Source organism: Carlito syrichta, unplaced genomic scaffold (assembly GCF_000164805.1).
Source record: "Carlito syrichta isolate Samal-C Ts95f unplaced genomic scaffold, Tarsius_syrichta-2.0.1 Scaffold97032, whole genome shotgun sequence".
Lineage (NCBI taxonomy): Eukaryota > Metazoa > Chordata > Mammalia > Primates > Tarsiidae > Carlito > Carlito syrichta.
Genome location: NW_007041128.1, coordinates 38,104 through 60,574, shown reverse-complemented (window position 1 = coordinate 60,574; position 22,471 = coordinate 38,104). Strand labels below are relative to the sequence as shown.

Here is a 22,471-nt window from a genome sequence, read left to right as displayed (position 1 = left end):
AGGCTGCGGTGACTGGGAGCGGCCACTGCACTCCAATCTGGGCGACAGAGTGAGACTCCAACTCAAAAAAAATAATAAGAAGAAGAAATCTCATCTAAAGTATCTTTAAAGTCTTAGCTGTTTGCATGTAAATCCACTCATCATGTCCTGTAGTCAGCCTCCATTTCCCTCAGTCGTCATGTCCTACAGTCAGCCTCCATTTCCTCATCTGTTGACTTCAGGTGGGGAGATGGTCAGGAGACAGCAGACACACATCCCCACCAAGCTTCCTGGACTACCTGCAAGGCCACCGTTATGGCCCCAGTACCGGGCAGCTTGTGGTTATGGCCCTTTCTCTTGGTTCTGTCTTATGTCCTGTCTGTGTGCTGCATACTGTCTGTGGGTTGCTTCTTTTTAATAAACTTACTTGTTTTTATGATAAACATATTTAGCACATTTCTATTTGCTTCTTTTTTATTCATTAGGGTGAAAATGGGATGGAGGATTGTGTCATGGCCCTAGAAACCTTGTTTAGTGTTCTGCTTTCTCTTTGCAGACTAATGGTAAGATGCTTGGCCCATTTCTGAAACTTTAGTCCATGGGCTGTGTGTGATGCCCATTTTCTGCAGCATCCTTTCTTTATATCTCTCTTGTATGTCTTCCCACCAAAAACAGAAACAAAAAGTCTTTTAACAGCTTTTAGCTCCGGTTCCTTTTCAAAAATCACATTAGCTTATGTGTGTCAAGTAGGAGCTAAAGAATACTAGCTTCTTTCTTACTGTCTCTGGTAGTGCAGGGCAGGTCAGCATCCTTGGATCTAGAATGAGGATATGCAGCTCAAGGTAAGACAGGCTTGGTGTTGATGTGGATTGCCTTGTCTGTGAGTACTGAGGAAGTTCCTGAGCTAATGTCTGACTGAGCAAATATATCACAAACAATATTTTAACCTAGCTTGAGAGAAAAATGTGCAAGTAATTATTCGAAACATGCTCCTGTCAGTTAAAATATTCATTAAATGTTATGCAAATGAAATATCTCCAACTTCCCTTTATCTTATTTCTGCTTCTCTAGTATGTTATAAGCCTTCTATTTATTCCTTAACCAAAGGAAAATCTCTGCCTTGTGCCTTCCATGCCTGACCTCATTAACCTTTGAAGCAGGTGGTATTTTCTCCGGGTTAAAGATAAGTTTCTTTTGGAATGCTGTGTCACCTGTACACATTGACTTGGCTGGAACATCATCAGGTGCTCCTATCTGTGTTTTGGACATCCTCCAGAAGTCTAGAGATGCTTAGGTTTTTTTTTGGCTGTAGTCCTGCTGCTGGGCTTCATAGCTACGAAGTTATTTCTCCTTAATAGGGCATGTTTAGTAACCACATGCCCATTTCTGTGCATTTTACTGTGTCCTCTAAAACATTTAATTGTTTGTCATCGTAAACAAGATTGGTCGATGATGGCTGCATGTGAATGACATGATGTCCTCTGTCCTCATGCAGGCTCCCTACATGCCTTTTCTCACCGAACTGATGTACCAGAATCTAAAGGTGTTGATTGATCCTGCTTCTGTTCAGGACAAGGACACACTGAGCATCCACTACCTCATGCTGCCCCACGTTCGGTAGGAATGAAATACAGATGAGCCTCACCTGGCCTATGAGGAGGGGAATTGCCGGTGCATGTGGGGCCCTAGCTCCCTGGGAAGGAGTTGGGAGAGCAGGCGTTTCCTTACTCCGGCCCCTCCATGCCCTTCCTCCACTCAACTGACGTGGGCTGCTTCTCAGTCTGTAAGATGGGGCCTACTTCGATACACAGTAGGGAGGATGTTTGATGTGGAACTGCTCTGTAGAACTGTAGTAGGTGGAGTGTGGACGTGGCCTTTAGGGACACTGGCGAGCTGCTGGGCACTGGACAAGCAGGCTCAGGCTGCTGCCTGCTTCTGTGTGCCCTCCCGCCCCCAACCCAGGCAGGCACAGGCACTGCCCTTTCCCAGGTGCCTCACCAAGAAGTTGAGCCACACCATTCCTTCTCTAGCCTGACCCTATTGTCTTGGATTTTCTCCTTTTGAGTCTAAGAGATTACTTATATTCCTCCCTTTACCATTCAGAGAAGAATTGATTGACAAGAAAACCGAGAGTGCAGTGTCTAGAATGCAGTCTGTGATTGAACTTGGGCGAGTGATCCGAGACCGCAAAACTATTCCAATAAAGGTTTGAATTTTTATTTATGTTTGAATTTTTATTTATTTATTTATGGCACAGACTTAAATAATCAAGTCTCTGGGATATTCTCTTACTATTAGAGAGCTTCCAGCAATGGCCTTATATTTTTCCTTTCCTGTAGAAAGTGCGTGAATGACTTAGTATTAGCTTGGCCAGACGAGTCTGGAGCTTGAGATTCAGATAAACACTTAGTGTTCCATTTTTCTGCAGTTCAGAGGACTGACTGCTTAGTGAACTTTCTCCCTCCATTTTCCTCCTAGTACCCTTTGAAAGAAATTGTGGTTATCCATCAAGATCCAGAGGCTCTCAAAGATATCAAGTCTTTGGAGAAGTATATCCTTGAGGTAAGGTATATGATTTGTCTGTTTTGGGTCCAGAAGGCCTTTCCTTGAGATAATTTTGGTGACTATTCCTCACTATATACTTTGAGCATATAATTCATTATTTTTCTTTTCTATATAAGTATATACATAACAAATTTAATAATCCATGATATTTTACACTGTTCTTGGAATCAACATAAGCGTGATGTAATTCTTTAAAAAATATTTCAGGATCAATGAATTCCTTTACCTTTCATTTATTATCCTTATTCACTTCTCTTCTCCAAAGTACTTTTTGGTAGTTGACAGAGTAACTCTGTTTCTTTAAATTATACAAGTGGCTGGGCACAGTAGCTTACGCCTGTAATCCCGGCACTTTGCAAGGCAGAGGCGAGACGATTGCCTGAGCCCACGGAATCGAGACCAGCCTGGGCAACAAGACAAGACCTCGTCTCTACACTAAATCAAAAAATTAGCTGGGTGTGGTAGTGCACGTCTGTAGTTCCAGCTACTGGGAAGGCTGAGGCGGGAGGGTAGCCTGAGCCCAGCAGGTAGAGGCTGCTATGGTGGACGTGAGTATGCCACTGTGTGACAGAGTGAGACTCCGACTCAAAAAAAAAAATTATTCAAGTGACAAGTGACCATGCACTGATTGTAAACAGTTGAAGCACTAGTATAGTGTATGCCTAGTGAAAGGTGTCTACCCTGTCTGTCCCTGGACTCTTATCCTCAGAGATGTTCGTAGGATTTTACACATGTGTACACATGTATGTAGTACCTGCTTATACTCATATATGTCCATGCTGTTGGGTTTATTTGTGCATTCATTAGGTCATATATGTGGTCTTTAGCTTGCTTTTTCACTGTAGTATATCTTTTTAAAAGCTGCATATTGTTCCATTTGTAACTTTCATAATTTATTTAATTATTCCTGATGTTGAAAATTTAGGTTTCTGATTATAAACAAAAGATATGTTTGTGTCTTTGTGCATATATCAGTGTATGGCTGTTAGCTAGGTTGTAGAAGTGGAGTTTGGGGTCAAGGTTGTAATGTCGTCCCAAAGAGCTTTATTCCATGATTCTTTAAAAACACATACATTTTCAATTTCATTTTTTATTATTTTCACAGGTAGTATTTAAATATATTAAAGAAAATATTAATGTACATATTTGGTTTCGAATCGCCTGAGATTTCCAGGCACATATTAGAATCCAAAAGTTAGATGATAAATTTTGAAATTAATGCCTGTGGATATGCATAAAAATGGATGTCTTTAAAAATACCTTCGATTGCTGACAATGAGATTAATACAGTTAAATACATTGGCAATACTAGACATTCTTCTATTATTTGCTTCAAGCGATAGTTCTCATAACATCTCATTTTTCTATCTCCTATGGTGCTATTATCATTCCTCTGCATCGTTATTCTTAATTTGCATGACAGAGGCAGAAAGTGTTATGATTGACTAACACTCCTGATTATTGATAGTTAACCTTGTGGTCCTCTGAAATTGCTTGCTCACAGATGACCCATGAAAGATTAAGTTCATATTTCTTTTTTCTTCTCTTTTTATTTTTGCCCTCTTTCGTGTTGCATGTATTTCTGATTCTTGGGTCCTCTTTCAGTTATGCTCATCTGTCTTGACTGATCTTGATAAGCATTTTTTTTTCATATACCTATCAGTAGTTTTTAAGTATATTTATACAGTTGTATAATCATCATCGCAATTTTAGAACATTTTCATCATCACCAAAAGAAACCCAGTATTCATTAGCACTCACCCACTGTTTTTCCCTCGAGATCTGGCCATTCCCTGGCAACCACAAATCTATTTCCTATCTCTGGATTTGCCTATTTTGGACCTTTTTTTTTTGAGTCAGAGTCTCACTCTGTCACCCAGACTGGAGTGCAGTAGCCGCTCCCGGCCACCGCAGCCTCGACCTGCTGGGCTCCGGCAATCCTTCCGCCTCAGCCTTCCAAGTAGCTGGAACTACAGGTGCACGCGACCACACCTGGCTAATTTTTTAATTTATTTGTAGAGATGAGGTCTCGCCTGCCCAGGCGGGTCTCGAACCCGCGGGCTCAGGTAATCCACTCACCTCAGCCTCCCAAAGGCGCGGGATTACAGGCTGAGCCACCGAGCCTGGCTATTTTGGACATTTCATATAAGTGGAATCATATAATTTATGATTCCTTATGTCTGGTTTATTTCACCTAGTGTAATATTTTCCTGGTTCTTTCACGTAGCATGTACTAGTGCTTCATTTATTTATATTGCTAAACATTCCATTGCATGTATCTGCCATGTTTTGTTTATCCATTAACAGTTGATAATCCTTGGGTTTTTTTTACTTTTGTACTATTAGGCATAACACTGCTATGGACATTTGTGTACAAAGTTATTTTATGGACATATGTTTTAATTCCTCTCATTTTGTTTCCTCTTATGCACTAATTATAGGAGTTGAATGTTCGGAAAGTTACACTGTCTACAGATAAAAACGAGTATGGCATTCGGCTGAGGGCAGAACCGGATCATATGATACTGGGGAAACGTCTGAAGGGAGCCTTCAAGACAGTGATGACGTCCATCAAGCAGTTGAGCAGTGAGGAGCTGGAGCAGTTCCAGAAGAGTGGTGGGTGTCTGCTCAGACAAGGGAACCCGTTCCGTATAGTCTAAAGAAAGTTTGTCACATCCTTGGCTAAAACAGTGACATGAGTCAGAAGAAAAGTGCCTCTTGAAGTCTCTGCAGCTCTACTGTTGTGAAATTTTCTTGAAAAGGGGGTGCGATATGTTGGTAGTGGGGCAGCTTGGAGAGAAAGGTGAGCTGATTGAGTAACAGGATAACTGCTTCTCCAACAGGGACCATTGTTGTAGAAGGCCATGAACTGCATGAAGAAGACATCCGCCTTATGTATGCCTTTGACCAGGCCACAGGTGGGACTGCGCAGTTTGAAGCACACTCAGATGCTCAGGTATTTTTCTGTTCCTGGAACATTTCTTCAAGAAATGAGCACATAAAGAGGACAAAGTATTTTACCTATGTCTATCCTGACAATGTAGACAACTCATCTCAAGGGAGAATCAACCAGTTATTAATTTTATATATTTATTTATTGCACTTCTTTATGTGATGTGCCCTTAACATATGCATTTCTTCCCCTTTTTTTGAGTCACAGTCTCACTCGGTTTCCCAGGCTGTAATGCAGTGGCACATTCATGACCGCCATAGCCTTGACCTGCTAGACTCAGGTGATCCTTCTGCCTCAGCCGTCCAAGTAACTGGAACTACTGGCACATGCTACCATGTCCAGCTAATTTTTTTATTTATTGTAGAGATAAGGTCTCGCCAAGTTACCCAGACTGGTCTCGAACCAGTGGGGTCAGGCAGTCCTCTCACCTCGGCCTCCCAAAGTGCTGGGATTATAGAATATAAGCATTTCTTTAATTCATACTTAAGTAGGCATTTTGTGATTTCTACATATTAGTAATTATTCTAAGTGTTAAATTACACAAAAATGGACTATTCATGGAACAAGTCACAGGAAAGTAAACCAATTTTTAATATTCTTCCTGATAAGTTATCTGGTAGAAATAAGAACAGAGAAGGGTCTCCATCCAGAAAATTGGGGTAGACGTGGAGGTGGTCAGGTAATACACCTTGAGGAGAGTATACAGGCTCTTTTGAATACTGGGGTCAGTATTTTTTTTTTTTGAGTTGAAGTCTCACTCCGTTGCCTGGGCTAGAGTGCAGTGGCACATTCATGGCCACCCACTGATCTGCTGGGTTTTGGCGATCCTTCCACCTCAGCCTTCCAAGGAGCTGAAACTACAGGCATGCGCTACCACCCCCAGCTAATTTTTGATTTATTGTAAAGACAAGGTCTCGCCAAGTTGCCTGGACTGGTCTCGAACCCACAGGCTCAGGCAGTCTACTCACCTTGACCTCCCAAAGTGCTGGGATTACAGGCTGAGCCACCTAACCCAGCCTGGGGTCAGTATTTTTTGTCATGATGGAGAGTAGAGTATCTTTCCCCTCCTGACCAGACTTATCCAAGGATGTAAGATCTCCCATATGAGAGCAGAAAATTGCTGGAGTCCCTCTGTGCTTAATGTCTCTTATATGGGGGAAGTGGAACAAAGTCTCCATCTAAAAAGGGCCAGCCTCCTCAAGCCCTTACACGGGGGCTTCAGTTAGATGTATACAGCGCTCCACATGACCAGACAGTGGCAGGAGTCTGAGGTGCAGTAGTAGGGAAGGAGGTAGGGGAAGACAGGGAGGAGGTTTCTAAACAATGAGAGTGGGCAGTCCCTCCTGATGACGGCAGATGTTGGGTGTCTGAAAAGTTGTACCTACTTATAGAAGTGTCATCATGTGATGCTTCTGAGTTTCTTGACCTGGCTGGGTTACACGTTGCAGTGGGCTGTAGTGGCCCTGCTCTGACTGGAATTTTGAGCTTATCACCCATTTCCAGTTGTGCATCCTGTGCCTTTGTGAAGTGAGTCAAGTTTGCGAATTTCTGTGATTGAATTTTCTCAAAGGTAAATGGGAATGATGCCTAATTTACAAGGTTTTTATCGAATATATTTTACTCTGTAATCGAAGTGATGATATTATTATTACTATATCATAATCAACAACCTTCAGAATAGATGAGACAGAAAAATTATGGTTGATAAAAAGAAAAAAATTTTCATGAAATGTGGCAAAAAGGCGGTTTAAAGTTATATAAAAAGTGTTGTAGGCTGGGTACAGCGAATCACATCAGCCCAACACTTTGGGTAGCCAGAGGGAGGTTTACTTGAGTCCAGGAGTTAGAAACCAGCCTGAGCAATATAGTGAGACCCAGTCTCTGTAAAAGAAAGAATTAGTTGGGTGTGGTGGCATGAACCTATAGTCCCAGCTACTTGGGAGACTAAGCGGGAAAGATTGCTTGAGTCCAGGAATTTGAGGTTACAATGAGTTTATGATTGTGCACTGTACTTGAGCCTGGGTGACACTGCAAGGCCTCATCTCAAAAAAGTAAATATATATGTATTGTGGCCCATTGTAGATTTTGTTTCTTGAGTCATACTGACAAACCAAAGGATCAAAAGAGTCATGGTACCGGGCTCGGTGGCTCAGCCTGTAATCCCAGCGCTTTGGGAGGCGAGGTGGGTGAATTGCCTGAGCCCGCGGGTTTGAGACCCGCCTGGGCAACTTGGCGAGACCTCATCTCTACAATAAATCAAAAAAATTAGCCGGGTGTGGTAGCGTGCGCCTATAGTTCCAGCTGCTTAGAAGGTGGAGGTGGAAGGATCACCGGAGCCCAGCAGGTCGAGGCTGCGGTGGCTGGGAACAGCCACTGCACTCCAGTCTGGACGACTGAGTGAGACTCCAACTCAAAAAAAAAAAAAAAAGAAAGAAAGTAAACTTGGGAGTTGGCTGCTTTTCAGCCTTTGATCCATTCATCTGTGGTAGGAGCAGTTGTGCTGCACCAGGAGCGTCATGATTACTGATCTTACTTGTTGAAGAGTTGATACTGTTTATTAGATGGCCAAAAAGCAGAGCCACTTGAGGAACTCTGATGAAAGGTGGTCACAGAGTATGTACCCAGAGCAGCACCCTACCAAAAACAGAAGTAAGAGCTGCACCTTTCTTTAGACATAGAGGACTAGCTGGTTATACAGAAACACTCGAATGATGAAGAAGCTAGATTGACTCTATTTTCTTGGTTTGGATGTGTGACTAAGTAGTGCCGCATTATAGACTTCTCAGAATTGAATTTTAAATAGTATTTTGCTGAATGTGGACGAAGTTTTTCTTCTTATTTGATTGTTAAAGTGTACACTTTTCTACAGGCTTTGGTCCTCTTGGATGTCACCCCTGACCAGTCAATGGTGGATGAAGGAATGGCTCGGGAAGTTATCAATCGCATCCAGAAACTTCGCAAAAAGGTCAGTTTGTTGGATTAAGAATAAGCCACTGTTTGAGGTTTTTACTTGTTTTATTTTGTTTATTGTGAGGGTTAGGAGAAACAGGTAGTATAAACCATGGTGATCAGTTAATGATAATCACTAATCTGTAGTCCATCTGGATTGTACTCTGCAGGGAAGACAGGCCTCTTCCCTCCCTACTTACTTCCTCACACGTTACAGCTTTCAGCCAACCTTTGCCCCTTCCCATCCTTTTCTAGTTCTGTTAAGCTTCTACAAAACAGCCCTTCTGATGGTGCTGAAGGTAATCAGAAATGGCAGTGAGTGTCCGTGATGGCAGTCAGAGGTGCAGTCAGCATAGAAGGGCTCCTAGCTAAGGGAAGATTTCTGGATCTGGATAGAGTAGGGCAGTTTTTCCTGATTAGGAAGCTGAAGAAGGTGCTCAGAGCCCAGCAGAGAGGCCACCAGGCTCCCATCAGGTGAGGGAGTCAGAAAGCCCTAACCCTGTAGAGAGCAATGACAGCTAGCGCCTACACATCCTTGTTCCCACGCGGGGTGTCTGAGACCTGCGACTCCCCATATGAGGAGGCTGCTTCAGCTCGATAATGGGGTTGCTTAGGAGTTCTGTTTCATTTCAGAACTTTGTAAGTGGACTCCAAGTTGTCTCTTTGTGTTACCATTCATGAGGTGTTGGTTGTACTAGGAAGAGACACCTGCCCTACCCCCCCCCCCAAAATGGGGAGAAGGGCACAAGGCTAGGCGTGTACCGCAGTGCAGTTAGTCTTCCAGATGGGTTGGACAAATGACTCCCTCCTGAGATGATTCCACGTGGGATCGTTTGTCCTTGTTAACAGTACCTTGTGTGTTTTTTTTTTTAATAATTTGGGGTTAGGGGTCGGGGTCGGGGTGGCCCAGGCTGGAGTGCAGTGGCACGCTCACGGCCACCACAGCCTCAACCTGCTGGGCTCAGGCAATCCTTCTGCCTCACCTTCCAAGTAGCCGGAGCCACACACACACACTCCAGCGACCAGCTAATTTTTTGATTTATTGTAGAGATGAGGTCTCGCCAAGTCACCCGGGCTGGTCTTGAACCCGCAGGCTGAGGCAGTCTACTCGCCTCAGCCTCCCAAAGTGCTGGGATTACAGGCTGCGCCATCAAGCCCACCCTAGCTTAAGTTTTGATTAACAAGTGCTTCCCTTTTTAAATTTTCTATATGTGCTTTCAGTGCAATCTGGCTCCAACCGATGAAATAACAGTTTATTATAAAGCAAATTCTGAAGAAGATTATCTGAATAATGTTATTGAAAGCCACACGGAGTTTATATTTGCTACTATAAAGGCCCCCTTGAAACCATATCCAGTTCCTACACTGGATAAAATTCTTACTCAAGAAAAAACACAGGTGAGTTCTGTTAAACTACTGCAAGATTTAAAATTGGTTCTCATGTAGTGACATGTTGATACCCTGTCCCCCTGTGAAGTAAAAATACTTCAGTCCAGCAGTACTGATCTGACAGGAGTGGATAAGGGTCAGAGAGAGGAAGTTCCAGAGAGATGGGTGAGGAAGGCAGAACTTTTCTCCCACCGATTCTCTGAAGGGAGGAAGCCAGGAGGTGAGTGAGATTTGCCAGGAGATAAAATGGCGCCATGGACCTATTGTGTCCGAAACGAGAAAAGTTGGCATTGTGGATTCTGGCGATTATTATTAAAAGTCACATCTAGGAAGTTTAGATATAACCTTGAACGTCAGATACCAAGACATGGAAGATATTTATCTCATTCGTTTACTTAATCATTTGATCCTTGTCTCATTCCTTCTATGCATGTGACAATTAGGACCAGGAGGGGCTGAAAGGGGATATTTGTCTTTTCAGTGGGAGAAGTTGCAGTGCAGCTTCATTTTCTATTTAGCACATACTGCTTATGTAATCGGGGAAATATTTCATTTTTAAGAGACCAGTGTAAAAGGAGAACAAAATGGGTATATAAATTGTAGTTTTTGATGAGATTGAGTATGTTCTCATTGTGTAGATCACTTGTTCTTACTGAGAAGTCACTGTTACTTCATGGTGTGGCACGCTGCAGTCAGATGCTGCAGTTAACTCAGTCATGTGTGCTTGTGTGCTCAGTTAAAGGGATCGGAATTGGAAATTACACTCACCAGAAGATCTTCGCTGCCTAGTCCTGTTTGTGCATATGTCAATCTTAACATTTGTGTAAACGGCAGTGAACAAGGTAAGAGTACATGAATTCCATGGTTTGTATAGCATTTTTTAGCTAAACTTAGGGATATTTTTAAGATAATTGGCAGAACCGGATAACTTTTTCTTTTTAATTGTGATCTAAATGGATCTTCTAAAATAAATGATTGAACTTGCCCTTATAGAAAGATGAAGCAGACATACTTTTCTTCCACTAGGTACATCTAAACATCCTGAACATTTTGTATAAAAGCAAACATAAGGAGACTCTCAAAGATGGAGGGAAAAAAGACAGACTAAGGACCTTGTGACCAAGTAGCAAAATGGTAGTGAGTTCTGGATTTTATTTTTTGCCTCATATGTCCCAAACTAGGAGCTTAAGAAGCTGGCAATCTGTAAATACCAACAAGTACAGACAAAAATGCCCCAACAACATCTGCTCTCACTAGACAAAGGATCGAGAGAGGGGCAACCCAGCAAGATAGAAAGTTTTTAGATTATAACTGCTCTATTTCAGACAAACACCACAGAAAAAAAACCATGGCCCCAGCAGCATCCACACCAGCAAAACCCACGTGGGGAGCCTAACTTATACCTTTCCAGGCTGAAGCCTCCCTGCCTCACCCTGATGGTATCAGAGAAGACCAAGTAGGGAGCTGGAACCTTCACCCTAGCCAGGCATTAATGAGCCCCTCTGCTCATTGGTAATCATTGGAGACCATATGGAGAACATGTATCTTCATTCTTGCTGGGCAATAACACAGCATCCCTCCCATTCACAACTGCATGGCAGTAATGAGGTCACTTACCTTATTTACTGACACCTCCTCCTCTTGGGTGTCAGGAAAGACCATATGGAGAGCTGTAAAGAGGCACTCTCAGCGGGTTCGGTGGCTCAGCCTGTAATCCCACACCTTTGGGAGGCTGAGGTGAGTGGATCGCCTGAGCCCGCGGGTTCGAGACCCGCCTGGGCAGCGAGACCTCATCTCTACAATAAAAAATCAACCGGGCGTGGCAGCACATGCCTGTAATTCCGGCTACTGGGAAGGCTGAGGCGGAAGGATCGCCGGAGCCCAGCAGGTTGAGGCTGCGTTGGCTGGGAGCGGCCGCTGCACTCCAGTCTGGGCGACCGAGTGAGACTCCAACTCAAAAAAAAAAAGAGGCACTCTCCTTCCTCTTCTGGGAGGTATGGGTGGAGGCCTAGCGGATATTGGGAACTCCCTCCCCCGCCAGCCCTAATAGCAACGCGACCTTAGTGTCATTGAAAGCCAATCATCCACTCGGAATTCTGCTCCCACCTGAAAACAATTAGGCAGTGTTCCCCTTTCCCCTACCAGTGTGATATCAAATAAAGTCAGCTAAAGTCGAGAGTTTAAGTAAGAATCAGAGCCTCATAAAACAATGCCTAAAATGTCCAGGTTTTAGTTGGAAAACACTGATCATACAAAGAATCAGGAAGATCTCAAAAAAGATCATCAATGGACTCAAACACCACAATGACAGAAATGATAAAATTATCTGATGGTCTAAATAATAAAAATGTTTCAAGGAGCAATAGCACAATAGTAACATGAAAAACTATAGAGCCTCAGCGAAGAAATAGAAGCTATAAAGAATAACAAAAATTACCCATTTTGAACAAGAGAGTTGAAAAAAATGTGCAGAACCTCAAGTACCTGTGGAACAAATAACAAAAGATTGATATTTTTGTCATTGGAGTAGGAAGGAGGAGAGAAGATAGAACTGAAAAGATAAAGAAATAATGGCTGAAAATCTAAATTTGGCAAAACACATAATCCTACTGATTTAAGAAGTTGAGTGCTGTGGTCTGAATGTTTGTGGCCTCCCTCTCCCCCGCAAAACATTCGTGTTGGAATCTTGACATCCCCAGGGTGATTATAATTAGGAGATAGAGCCTCTGAGCGGTTAGGTCATAAGGGTAGAGCCTCCATAGGTGGAATTAGTGCCTTGATCAAAGAGACCTCAGAGCTAGTCATCCTTTCCACCATGTGAGGACACAGCAAGTAGGTGCCACCTACGAACGAGGAAACAGGCCCTGACCAGATACCAAATTTGCTGGTACCTTTATCTTGTACTTCTCAGTCTTCAGATCTATGAGAAATAAATTGCTGTTGTTCATGAAATACCTAGCCTGTGGTATTTTGTTATAGCCGTCTGAACAGATTAAGATACTGGGTGAAACCCAAATAGGCTAACCCAAAAGAATCCACATTGAGTTGCATGCATCATAATGAAACTTCTGAAGACAAAAAACAAAAGTCTTGAAAGCAGAGGGAGAGAAATGCATTACCTAACTTTCAGAGGAAACATAATGTGATCGATACTGACTTTCTCTTCAGAAACCACAGAGACCAGAAAATAAAAGAAAACATTTTTCAAGTGCTGAAAGATGAGTACTGTCTACTCGGATTTTTTTTTTCTGAATTGTAGTCTTATTCTGTTGCTCACAGTCACCATAGCCTCGACCTACTGGGTTCAGGCAGTCCTTCCACCTCAGCCTTCCAAGTAGTTGGAAGCTGCGCCACTATACCGGCTAATTTTTTTGATTTATTATAGAGTCGAGGTCTCGCCAAGTTTCCCAGGCTGGTCTTGAGCCCCTGGGTTCAGACAGTCCTCTCACCTCAACCTCCCAAGTGCTGGGATTACAGGCATGAGCCACCACACCCAGCCAGAATTTTGTATCAGTGAAAAATATTATTTAGGATGGTAGAAAAATCATGCCATTCTCAAATGAAGGGAAACTAAAAGAATTTTTTGCCAGCAGACCTGTTCTAAGAGAATACCTATGTCAGGTGCAGTGGCTCATGCCTGTAATCCTTCCATAGACGTCAGTAAGATAAGTATGGCGATACCTGGAATAACCAGTTTAAAAAAGCCTTTATCAGACCGGGCATGGTGACTCAAGCCTATAATCCCAGCACTTTGGGAGGCTGAGGTAAGAGGATTGCCTGAGCCCAGGGGTTCAAGAACAGCCTGGACAACTTGGTGAGACCTTGTCTCTATAATAAATCAAAAAATTAACTGGGCGTGGTGGAGCATGCCTGTTGTTCCAGCTACTTGGAAGGATCGCCAGAGCCCAATAAGTCAAGGCTGAGGTGCCTGTGAGCGTGCCACTGCACTCGAGCCTGGGCGGCAGAGTGAGACTCTGACTTCAAAAAAAAAACTTATATCAAAGGATTCTTATAAAACACTAGACAAATAAGAAATGGAACACTGAAATATATTTAAGTAACCCACAGGGACCTAAGGAAAAAAAACAAATAGCAAAGAGGCCAGGCTCGGTGGCTCAGCCTGGAATTCCAGCACTTTGGAAGGCCAAGGCAAGTGGATTGCTTGAGCCCACGGGTTCGAGACCAACCCGGGAAACTTGGTGAGACCTCGTCTCTACAATAAAATCAAAAATAGCCAGGCATGGTAGCAAGCATCTGTAGTTCCAGCTACTCGAAAGGCTTAGACGGAAGGATCCCCGGAGCCCAGAAGGTCAACGCTGGGTTGGCTGTGAGCGTACATGCCACTGCGTTCCAGCCTGGGCAAAGGAGTGAGACTCCAACTCAAAAAAAAAAAAAAAGAAGAAGAGGAAGAAGAAGAAAATAGAAGACCTAAGTTTTAATATCAATAATTACAATAAAAGTAAAATGATCTAAATGCAATTGATGCATTTAACAGAGATTGTCAGTGTTATTCTTACCAAAAAATTGTTAAATAGAATTCATCTGTATATGCAGCACTTAAGCATAATGACCAAGTGGGGTTTATTCAAGGGATGCAGGGCTGATTCAGTGTTGGTAAATCAATCAATGTGATCTACCTTATTATCAGACTAAAAGACTGCATAACTATAGCAGTTGATGCAGGAGAAGCATTTGATAAAATTCAGTATCCACTCCTGATTAAAAGAAAAACAAAAACCTTCAGAAAAATAGAGAAGGGGACCTTTGTCAATGTGATAGTGAATACCTACAAAAAAAATCCTGCAGCTACCATTATAACTAATGGGGAAAATGTGAATGCTTTTTACCTAAGACCAATAAATATCCATAATTAACTCTGAGGTAAATTAGCATCTGGAGCCAAATAGTGTTTTTAAGCACTTTGAGCCTTTAAGATTTACAAAGGGCACAAAATGAAAAATGAGGAGCAAATAAAAGATTTGAATCCAGAAAAAGGCAGGAATAGATCGCCTGGTAAAGTTCTATTCCTGAACTATATCTACCAAGGATTGCCAAAACACATACCAAGGGCATGTGTAGTATATACTGGGGGGAAATAAGAAAAAAATTAGGGCTCGAATCCCCTTGTATTCTTTTTCCTCCAAGTTTAACATTTTTTCTTAAGTTTTACTTTTCTGGATGAAATCTTTTTCTGGCATTTTAGGTGGAGTATTGCTTCTAGAAAATCCAAAAGGCGATAATAGGTTGGACCTTTTAAAGCTGAAAAGTGTTGTTACTAGCATTTTTGGAGTTAAAAATACAGAGCTGACTGTCTTCCATGATGAAACAGGTATGTGGAAAGTGAGAATGTCTGTGTCCTTTGACACAAGATTTATTGGTCTGATTTAATTTGATATCAGTTATATTTTAGAACCTTTGCATTTTTTCTGTCTGTGGGTCAGTGCTGGGTTCTCCGCAGTGCTGGCCTGCAGTGTCTGTTCCTGCCTCCTCACTGTGCGATGTGGCTGAAAAGCTTAATAGGATATGAAAGTTCACATCTTACCTTCTCATCTGCTAGCTGTGTGGTAAATTTCAGCCTTCAGAGACCTTGAGTTTTAACTTCATTGAACATAGCACCTAAATCTCACCAAATCCAGAGTCTGAACATTTTAATTTTTAAAGAACGAAATAAACTGAACTAAAAGTGATTGATTGATTGAGTAGGACTGCCACTCCGTCACCCAGGCTTTTATTTGTTTATTTGATTTATTGAGTAGGAGTCTCACAACGTTGCCCAGGCTGGAGTACTGTAGCATGCTCACGGCCACCCCAGCATTGACCTGCTGGGCTCCGGCGGTCCTTCCACCGTAGCCTTCCAAGTAGCCAGAACTGTAGGCGCGTGCAACCACGCCTGGCTAATTTTGTGTTTATTGTAGAGGTGAGGTCTTGCCGAGTTGCCCTGGCTGGTCTCCAACCCATGGGCTTAGACAGTGCACTCGCATCGGCCTCCCAAAATGCCGGGATGACAGGCTGAGCAGGCCGAGCCTAGTCCGCAGCGTGGTTTCAGTTTGCATTTCTGTGAGGGCCAGTGAGGCTGAGCGTTTTTCATGCATCTGTTGCGTGCTCGTTTGTCATCTTTTGCGAAGTGTCTGTAGCTGGACTTGGCGGCTCAGCCTGTCATCCCGCGCCTTGGGAGGCCGGGGTGAGTTGCCTGAGCCCCCCGCGGGTTCGTGACCCGCCTGGGCAACTTGGCGAGACCTCATCTCTACAGTAAGTCAGAAAATTAGCTGGGTGTGGTGGCGCGCGCCTGTAGTTCCAGCTACTCGGAATGCTGAGGCAGAAGGATCGCCGGAGCCCAGCAGGTCGAGGCTGCGGTGGCTGCCCCCAGCCACTGCACTCCAGTCTGGGCGACAGAGTGAGACTCCAACTCAAAAAAAAAGAAGTGTCTATTCATATCGTTTGGCCACTTTGTAATGGCGTTGTTTGTTTTTTTCTTTCTGGCATGTTTGAGATCCTTGTAGACCCTGGATGTTAGGCCTTTGTCAGACATATAGCTGGAAAATACTTTTTCCCAGTCTATGAGCTGTTTCCCTGCTTTCTTGGTGGTTTCTTTGACTTTGCAGAGGCCTGTCAGTTTGATGAGGTCCCACCTGTGCATCTTATCTCTTATGGCATTATGGCATGGGCACTATAGGTACACGCAAAATCCTATAGGGATTTTGATCAGGAATTGCTTGCCAGTTCCAATTTCCATAAGGGTGTCTCCTGCATTTTCTAGGAATCTTCTAGTTTGAAGTTCTATGTTTAGGTCTTTGATCCATTTAGAGTTGATTTTTGTGTATGGTGATAGGTAGGGGTCTTGTTTTAATCTTCTGCATGTGGTCAGCCAGTTTTCCCAACACCGTTTACTAAATAGGTTCTCCTCTCCCCAGTGGTTGGTGATGGAAGGCTTTGTCGAAGATGAGTTGGTTGACAAATTGAGGTTTTGCTTCTGGAATCACTATCCTTTGCCATTGGTCTATATGCCTTTTCTGGAACCAATACCGGGCTGTTTTGATTTTTGTAGCTTTATAATACAGTTTAAATTCTGAGAGTGTGATACCTCCTGCTTTTTTTCTTTTTTTGCTGAGGATTCTTTTGGCTATTTGTGGTCGTTTTTGTTTCCATATGAATTCCTGTATTGTTATTTCCAGGTCTGAGAAGAATGCTGCTGGTAATTTCATGGGTATTGCATTAAATTTATAGATTGCCTTGGGTAGGATGGACATCTTAGGATGTAGATTCTTCCAATCCATGAGCATGGGATATTTTTCCATTTGTAAGTGTCATCTTTGATTTCTTTGAACAATGTTTTTGTAGTTTTCATTGTAAGGGTCTTTCACATCTCTGGTTAGAAAGATGCCAAGGTATTTCATTTTTTGTGTGTGTGTGGCTATTGTGAATGGGATTGCGCTTTTTATTTGGGTTTCTGTTTGTTTACTGTTGGTGTATAGGAATGTGACTGTCTTTTGCACATTTATTTTATACCCTGGGACTTTACCAAAGTCCTTTATCAGTGCAAGGAGGTTTTTGACAAATTCTATTGGGTTTTCGAGGTACAGAATCATGTCATCTATAAAGAGGGATAACTTGACTTCCTCTTTTCCTATTTGGATACCACTGATCTCCTTCTCTTGTCTGATTGCTCTAGCTAGGATTTCCAAAACGATGTTGAAAAGGAGGAGTGAGGCTGGACTTGGTGGCTCAGCCTGAATTCCCGCACTTTGGGAGGCTGAGGTGAGTGGATTGCCTGAGCCCACGGGTTCGAGACCCACCTGGGCAACTTGGCGAGACCTCATCTCTACAATAAATCAAAAAAATTAGCCGGGCGTGGTAGCGCATGCCTGTAGTTCCAGCTACTTGGAAGGCTGAGCGGAATGGTCGCCGGAGCCCAGCAGGTCGAGGCTGCGGTGGCCAGGAGCGGCCACTGCACTCCAGCCTGGGCGATAAAGTGAGACTCCAACACAAAAAAAAAAAAGAAAAGGAGGCGTGAAAGTGGGCTTCCTTGTCTTGATCTGGTTTTCAGGGAAAACGGTTCCAATTTCTGTCTGTTTAGCAGTATGCTGGCTGTGGGTTTCTTGTAGATGGGTCTTACTATTTTGAGATATGTTCCATCTATGCCTAGATGTTCAAGGGTTTTTATCAAGAATGGGTGCTGGATTTTATCAAAAGATTTTTCCACATCTAATGATATAATCATGTGGTTTTTGTTTTTATATCTATTGATTATTTAATTATGTTTATGGTCTTGCAAATGTTAAAGCAGTCCTGCATACCGGGGATGTAGCCTACTTGATTGTGATGGATGATTTTTGAGATGTGTTGTTGAATCTGATTTGCTAGAATCTTGTTGAGAATTTTAGCATCTATGTTTATCAAGGATATTGACCTGTAGTTCTCTTTCTTTGTTGGATCTTTACCTGGTTTTGGTATCAATCTGATGTTAGCGTCATAAAATGATTTGGGGAGAGTTCCATTTTGCTCAGTTGCCTGGAGTATTTCGTTAGGATTGGTGTCGGTTCCTTCTTGTAATTCTGCTAGAAAGCCATCTGGTCTAGGGCTTTTTTTTGTAGGTAGTTTTCTTATGACACAGTCGATTTCCTGGATTGTTATTTGTCTATTTAGGGTCTTTTCTTCCTGTTTCAACCTGGGGAGGTTGTGTGATGTCCGAAAGTCCTCCATTTCCGTTAGGTTTTCAAGTTTGTTTCCATACAAGTTGATCTTATATTTTAAATTATTATTATGTCATTTCTTTTTCTTTTTTTTTTGTAGTAGGAGTCTCACTGTGTTGCTCAGGCTGGAGTACAGTGGCACACACACAGCCTCCGCAGCCTCAACCTGTTCGGTTCAGGTGTTCCTTGTTCCTTAGCCTTCCAAGTAGCTGGAAGCACAGGCATGTACCACCACACCCAACTAACTTGTTTGATTTATTGTAGAGACGAAGTCTCACCACGTTGCCCAGGCTGGTCTCAAACTCCAGGACTTGGCATTCCTCTCACCTCAGCCTCCCAAAGTGCTAGGGTTACAGACATGAGCCACTGCCCAGCTGCCATTCATTTTCTCACAGTTCCGTAGGAAAATGTGAATTACTTGAGATCTGAACTATGTAACCCTGAAAGAATTGTTGTTGTTGTTGTTTTCAGAAATACAGAACGAAACTGACTTACTAAGTCTTAGTGGACAAACGCTTTCCGTGACTGCAGGATCAGCTCCTCCTCGGAGCAACTCTCGTAGTCCTCTCCTCTGCCAGTATCTCAATCTGCAGCTCCTGAACGCAGAACCACAAGGTACATGCCTTCCCCCACAGCCAGGTTGTGGGGTGCTGGGCATTAGTGTTCAAATCTCTGACTTCATGTGTTTTTCGAGTCTGGTTCATTGTGGTGATTTGAAGTGTGGGCTCCCACGCCACTTTGGGAAGTGCCCACAAGCTCGTTTCTTTTGTGTGTTTATGTGGCCAGACCCCTATCCATCAGCAAGGTCAGGAAACGAAATTAACGGCTTAGGTAAAAGTTACAACTAAATGAGACTGAATTGTTTAAGTGCAAAAGCATATTAATTTATTATTTACTGTTTTTTCTTGGAAAATGTTTCTCCATTCCTTAATCAACAACTGGGAAGATACATGTTTTTTCCTAATAGTTGAGGAATTTTTTTTTTTTCTTACTTTTTTACTGAAGTCGCCTGGCTCTTCACTTGAGTGTATACTGAGTATCTGTTCCCCAGGCTGATGAGCTCTTATATAAATTGTTTTCTTCTTTCTCCCCTTCTACTTCCCCTCTATGGAACGTTTAGGGCATTTTCTGCATGGATTGCACCTCCAGTTGTCACATTTATGCTCCTGGGCTCACTGTTGGCCTCAAGCCTTCAGCACTACCTATTAGAGCTGGCTACAGTCACTGCCTATTTCAGAGACAGAGGGTGAACTCTCGGGATCTAACCTAGTTTCTTCTTTCTTCCATAGAGTGTTTAATGGGGACAGTGGGCACTCTCCTGCTTGAAAACCCGCTTGGGCAGAAGGGACTCACCCACCAAGGGCTTCTGTATGAAGCTGCTAAGGTGTTCGGTCTTCGGAGCAGGAAGCTAAAGCTGTTTCTGAATGAGACCCAAACACAAGGTGAGGGAATTATAGGCAGGTTTTTGCTTTTTGTTTTTCTTTTACTGAAAGTAGAAATTCTTTGAAAATAGTAATTAAAATGATAATTATTTTTTGCTTTGGAAGTTATCTAAAAATTATATTGCTATGTTATTTAAAATCCCGCTTCTAGGTCAATTAGCATATTTTCTGACACTAAAATTGTTCTCTTCCTCAAGAATCAAAGCCTAATTTTGATAACAGTCTGAAAGAAACTTAAAACTGACATTGTAACCAGGCTCGGTGGCTCAGCCTATAATCCTGTGCTTTGGGAGGCTGAGGTGAGTAGATTGCCTGAGCCCGCGGGTTCGAGACCCGCCTGGGCAACTTGGCGATACCTCATCTCTACAATAAATCAAAAACTTAGCCAGGTGTGGTAGCGCTCCTATAGTTCCAGCTACTTGGAAGGCTGAGGCGGAAAGATTGCCGGAGCCCAGCAGGTCGAGGCTGCGGTGGCTGGGAGCGGCCACTGCACTCCAGTCTGGGCGACAGAGTGAGACTCCGACTCAAAAAAAAAAAAAACCAAAACAGACATTGTACCTCCCGTTATTGAAAGAAGTTCGGCACCAGTAATGACTCCACACCTGACCAGGACCAAGAGATTTACTAAAGCGGCTGTTACAGAGGGGATCTGTAACGGACTAAACATAGCCGGGCTTGGTGGCTCAGTCTGTCATCCCACGCCTTTGGGAGGCTGAGGTGAGTGGATTGCCTGAGCCTGTGGGTTTGAGACCCGTCTGGGCAACTTGGCGAGACCTCATCTCTACAATAAATCAAAAAGTCAGCCGGCTGTGGTAGCACGTGCCTGTAGTTCCGGCTACTCGGAAGGCTGAGGCGGAAGGATCGCCGGAGCCCAGCGGTGGAACCTGCGGTGGCCGGGAGCGGCCACTGCATTCCAGTCTGGGCGACGGAGTGAGACTCCAACTCAAAAAATAAAAATAAAAAATTCACTCACAATAGGCAGCATACTGATTTATTTTTTTATTTATTTTTGTTTTAAAGATACGGGGTACAATTCAGGGTTAGGTATACAAAATGTTCATTATGCAGGTACCCTAGTTGATGACGTATGTCCCCCTCACATTGATTTTTTATTTTCATTTCCATTCTAGAAATTACAGAAGACGTCCCCATGAAAACGTTGAATATGAAGACTGTGTATGTTTCTGTATTGCCAACAACGGCAGAAAACTAGCGTTTAGTTGTCAGTGTGGCTCGGTCAGCCTTTCCCTGACCTGCCACCCTCCCCACCTGTGTGAACCCATACATGGACACGGACACATTGAAGATGCGTCCTGCGGGTGCATGTGCAATGTGCTGCTTTTGGGTTAAAACTCAAATAGGACTGATTGGTGAAGTGACTTGAGGCCTCACAGTCATGTTCACGCCTAACATTAAACACCTAAGCAGTTATGTTGGGAGAAGCTTGTAATGTTACCTCGGTACCTCAAAGTTTATTTCTGTACTTGAGTTCTTAAGTACAGAAGATAGAAGTCATCTAAATGGCAAAGTGTATGTATATCATATTATGGCCTTTTAAAATTTGTTTGAGACCTCTTGAAGAAACGGACATGTTATATATTTCTGCTACCTGGATTTTCCTGAGTAATTTGATGAAATATTTTAAGTTTCAGTAAACCAGAACAATAAACAAACTCAGATATAAATGTGTTGGAAAATTAATTCATCCTGTCATAGTTTAATAAAACTTGAAATGTGTAATCTTTAAAGAACATAATTTCATAATGATTCTGTATCAGACCGTGGACTTTAGTCTTATCCATCTAATATAACTTTCCGAAATCCTGGGTGGTAATCTGGGTCCTCAAGAAGCAGATGCCAAGACAAAATTAGATGTGCAAGAATTTATTGCGGGGAAGATGAATGAAGGATAAAGGGGAGAGGGAACAGGCAGAGGTGGGAGCCTTCGGGCGGCAGGGTAGGTCTGACACCCACGATGGGGGAAAGGAAGGCGGCGCTCGATGGCCCAGCCTATCATCGTAGCACCTGGGGAGGCCGAGGCGAGGGGATTGTTGAGCCCGCGGGTTCGAGCCTGGGCAACTTGACGAGACCTCGTCGCTACAGTAAATCAAAAATTAGCCAGGCGAGGTAGTCCACAGGGACGGGCGGGAGTTCAGCTGAGTGTGGCAACGGTCCAGTCCTGGCCTGGAGTGGATGACCCCAGAGGGCAGAGGGCCCGGGGCTGTCTCTCCATGAGGTGGTAGGTGGGCCGGGTGACAGGGTCCCTTTTACCCAAGTAAGTTGCCCGCCTGAGTAGCCCTGGGGCGAGGGCCTGAGGCAGGAGCCCGAGCCAGCCCAAAGCCTGGGAGGCGTGCCAGGGTTCCAGGCATCCCAGCCGGAGGTGTCCTGACAACGTCTCTGCCCTGGCTGTGCATACCCCTCACTCTTCAGGGGGGTCCTTGCAGGAGGGAGTGTCCCTCGGGACCACGAGGACCCCAAGGAGCCAGGTCCCTGGGGCCCAGCCC

The 22,471-nt window shown here is 43.5% G+C and overlaps 1 protein-coding gene across 2 annotated transcripts in view; it reads left to right on the top strand.

Annotated features, from left to right (window-relative positions):
• IARS (isoleucyl-tRNA synthetase) overlaps positions 1 to 21,712 on the top strand; it is an 84,706-nt gene extending 62,994 nt beyond the window's left edge. For both annotated transcript variants that reach the window (XM_008062825.2, XM_021714779.1), the window contains 13 exons: positions 465 to 542; positions 1,475 to 1,596; positions 2,083 to 2,185; positions 2,458 to 2,541; positions 4,986 to 5,160; positions 5,388 to 5,500; positions 8,367 to 8,462; positions 9,668 to 9,844; positions 10,572 to 10,677; positions 15,039 to 15,164; positions 18,997 to 19,140; positions 19,815 to 19,967; positions 21,098 to 21,712. In XM_008062825.2, coding sequence (XP_008061016.1) covers positions 465 to 542; positions 1,475 to 1,596; positions 2,083 to 2,185; positions 2,458 to 2,541; positions 4,986 to 5,160; positions 5,388 to 5,500; positions 8,367 to 8,462; positions 9,668 to 9,844; positions 10,572 to 10,677; positions 15,039 to 15,164; positions 18,997 to 19,140; positions 19,815 to 19,967; positions 21,098 to 21,180 — 1,560 coding nt within the window. In that variant the 3' untranslated portion in view covers positions 21,181 to 21,712. The remainder of the gene's footprint in view (positions 1 to 464; positions 543 to 1,474; positions 1,597 to 2,082; positions 2,186 to 2,457; positions 2,542 to 4,985; positions 5,161 to 5,387; positions 5,501 to 8,366; positions 8,463 to 9,667; positions 9,845 to 10,571; positions 10,678 to 15,038; positions 15,165 to 18,996; positions 19,141 to 19,814; positions 19,968 to 21,097) is intronic.
• Positions 21,713 to 22,471: the final 759 nt, after the last annotated feature.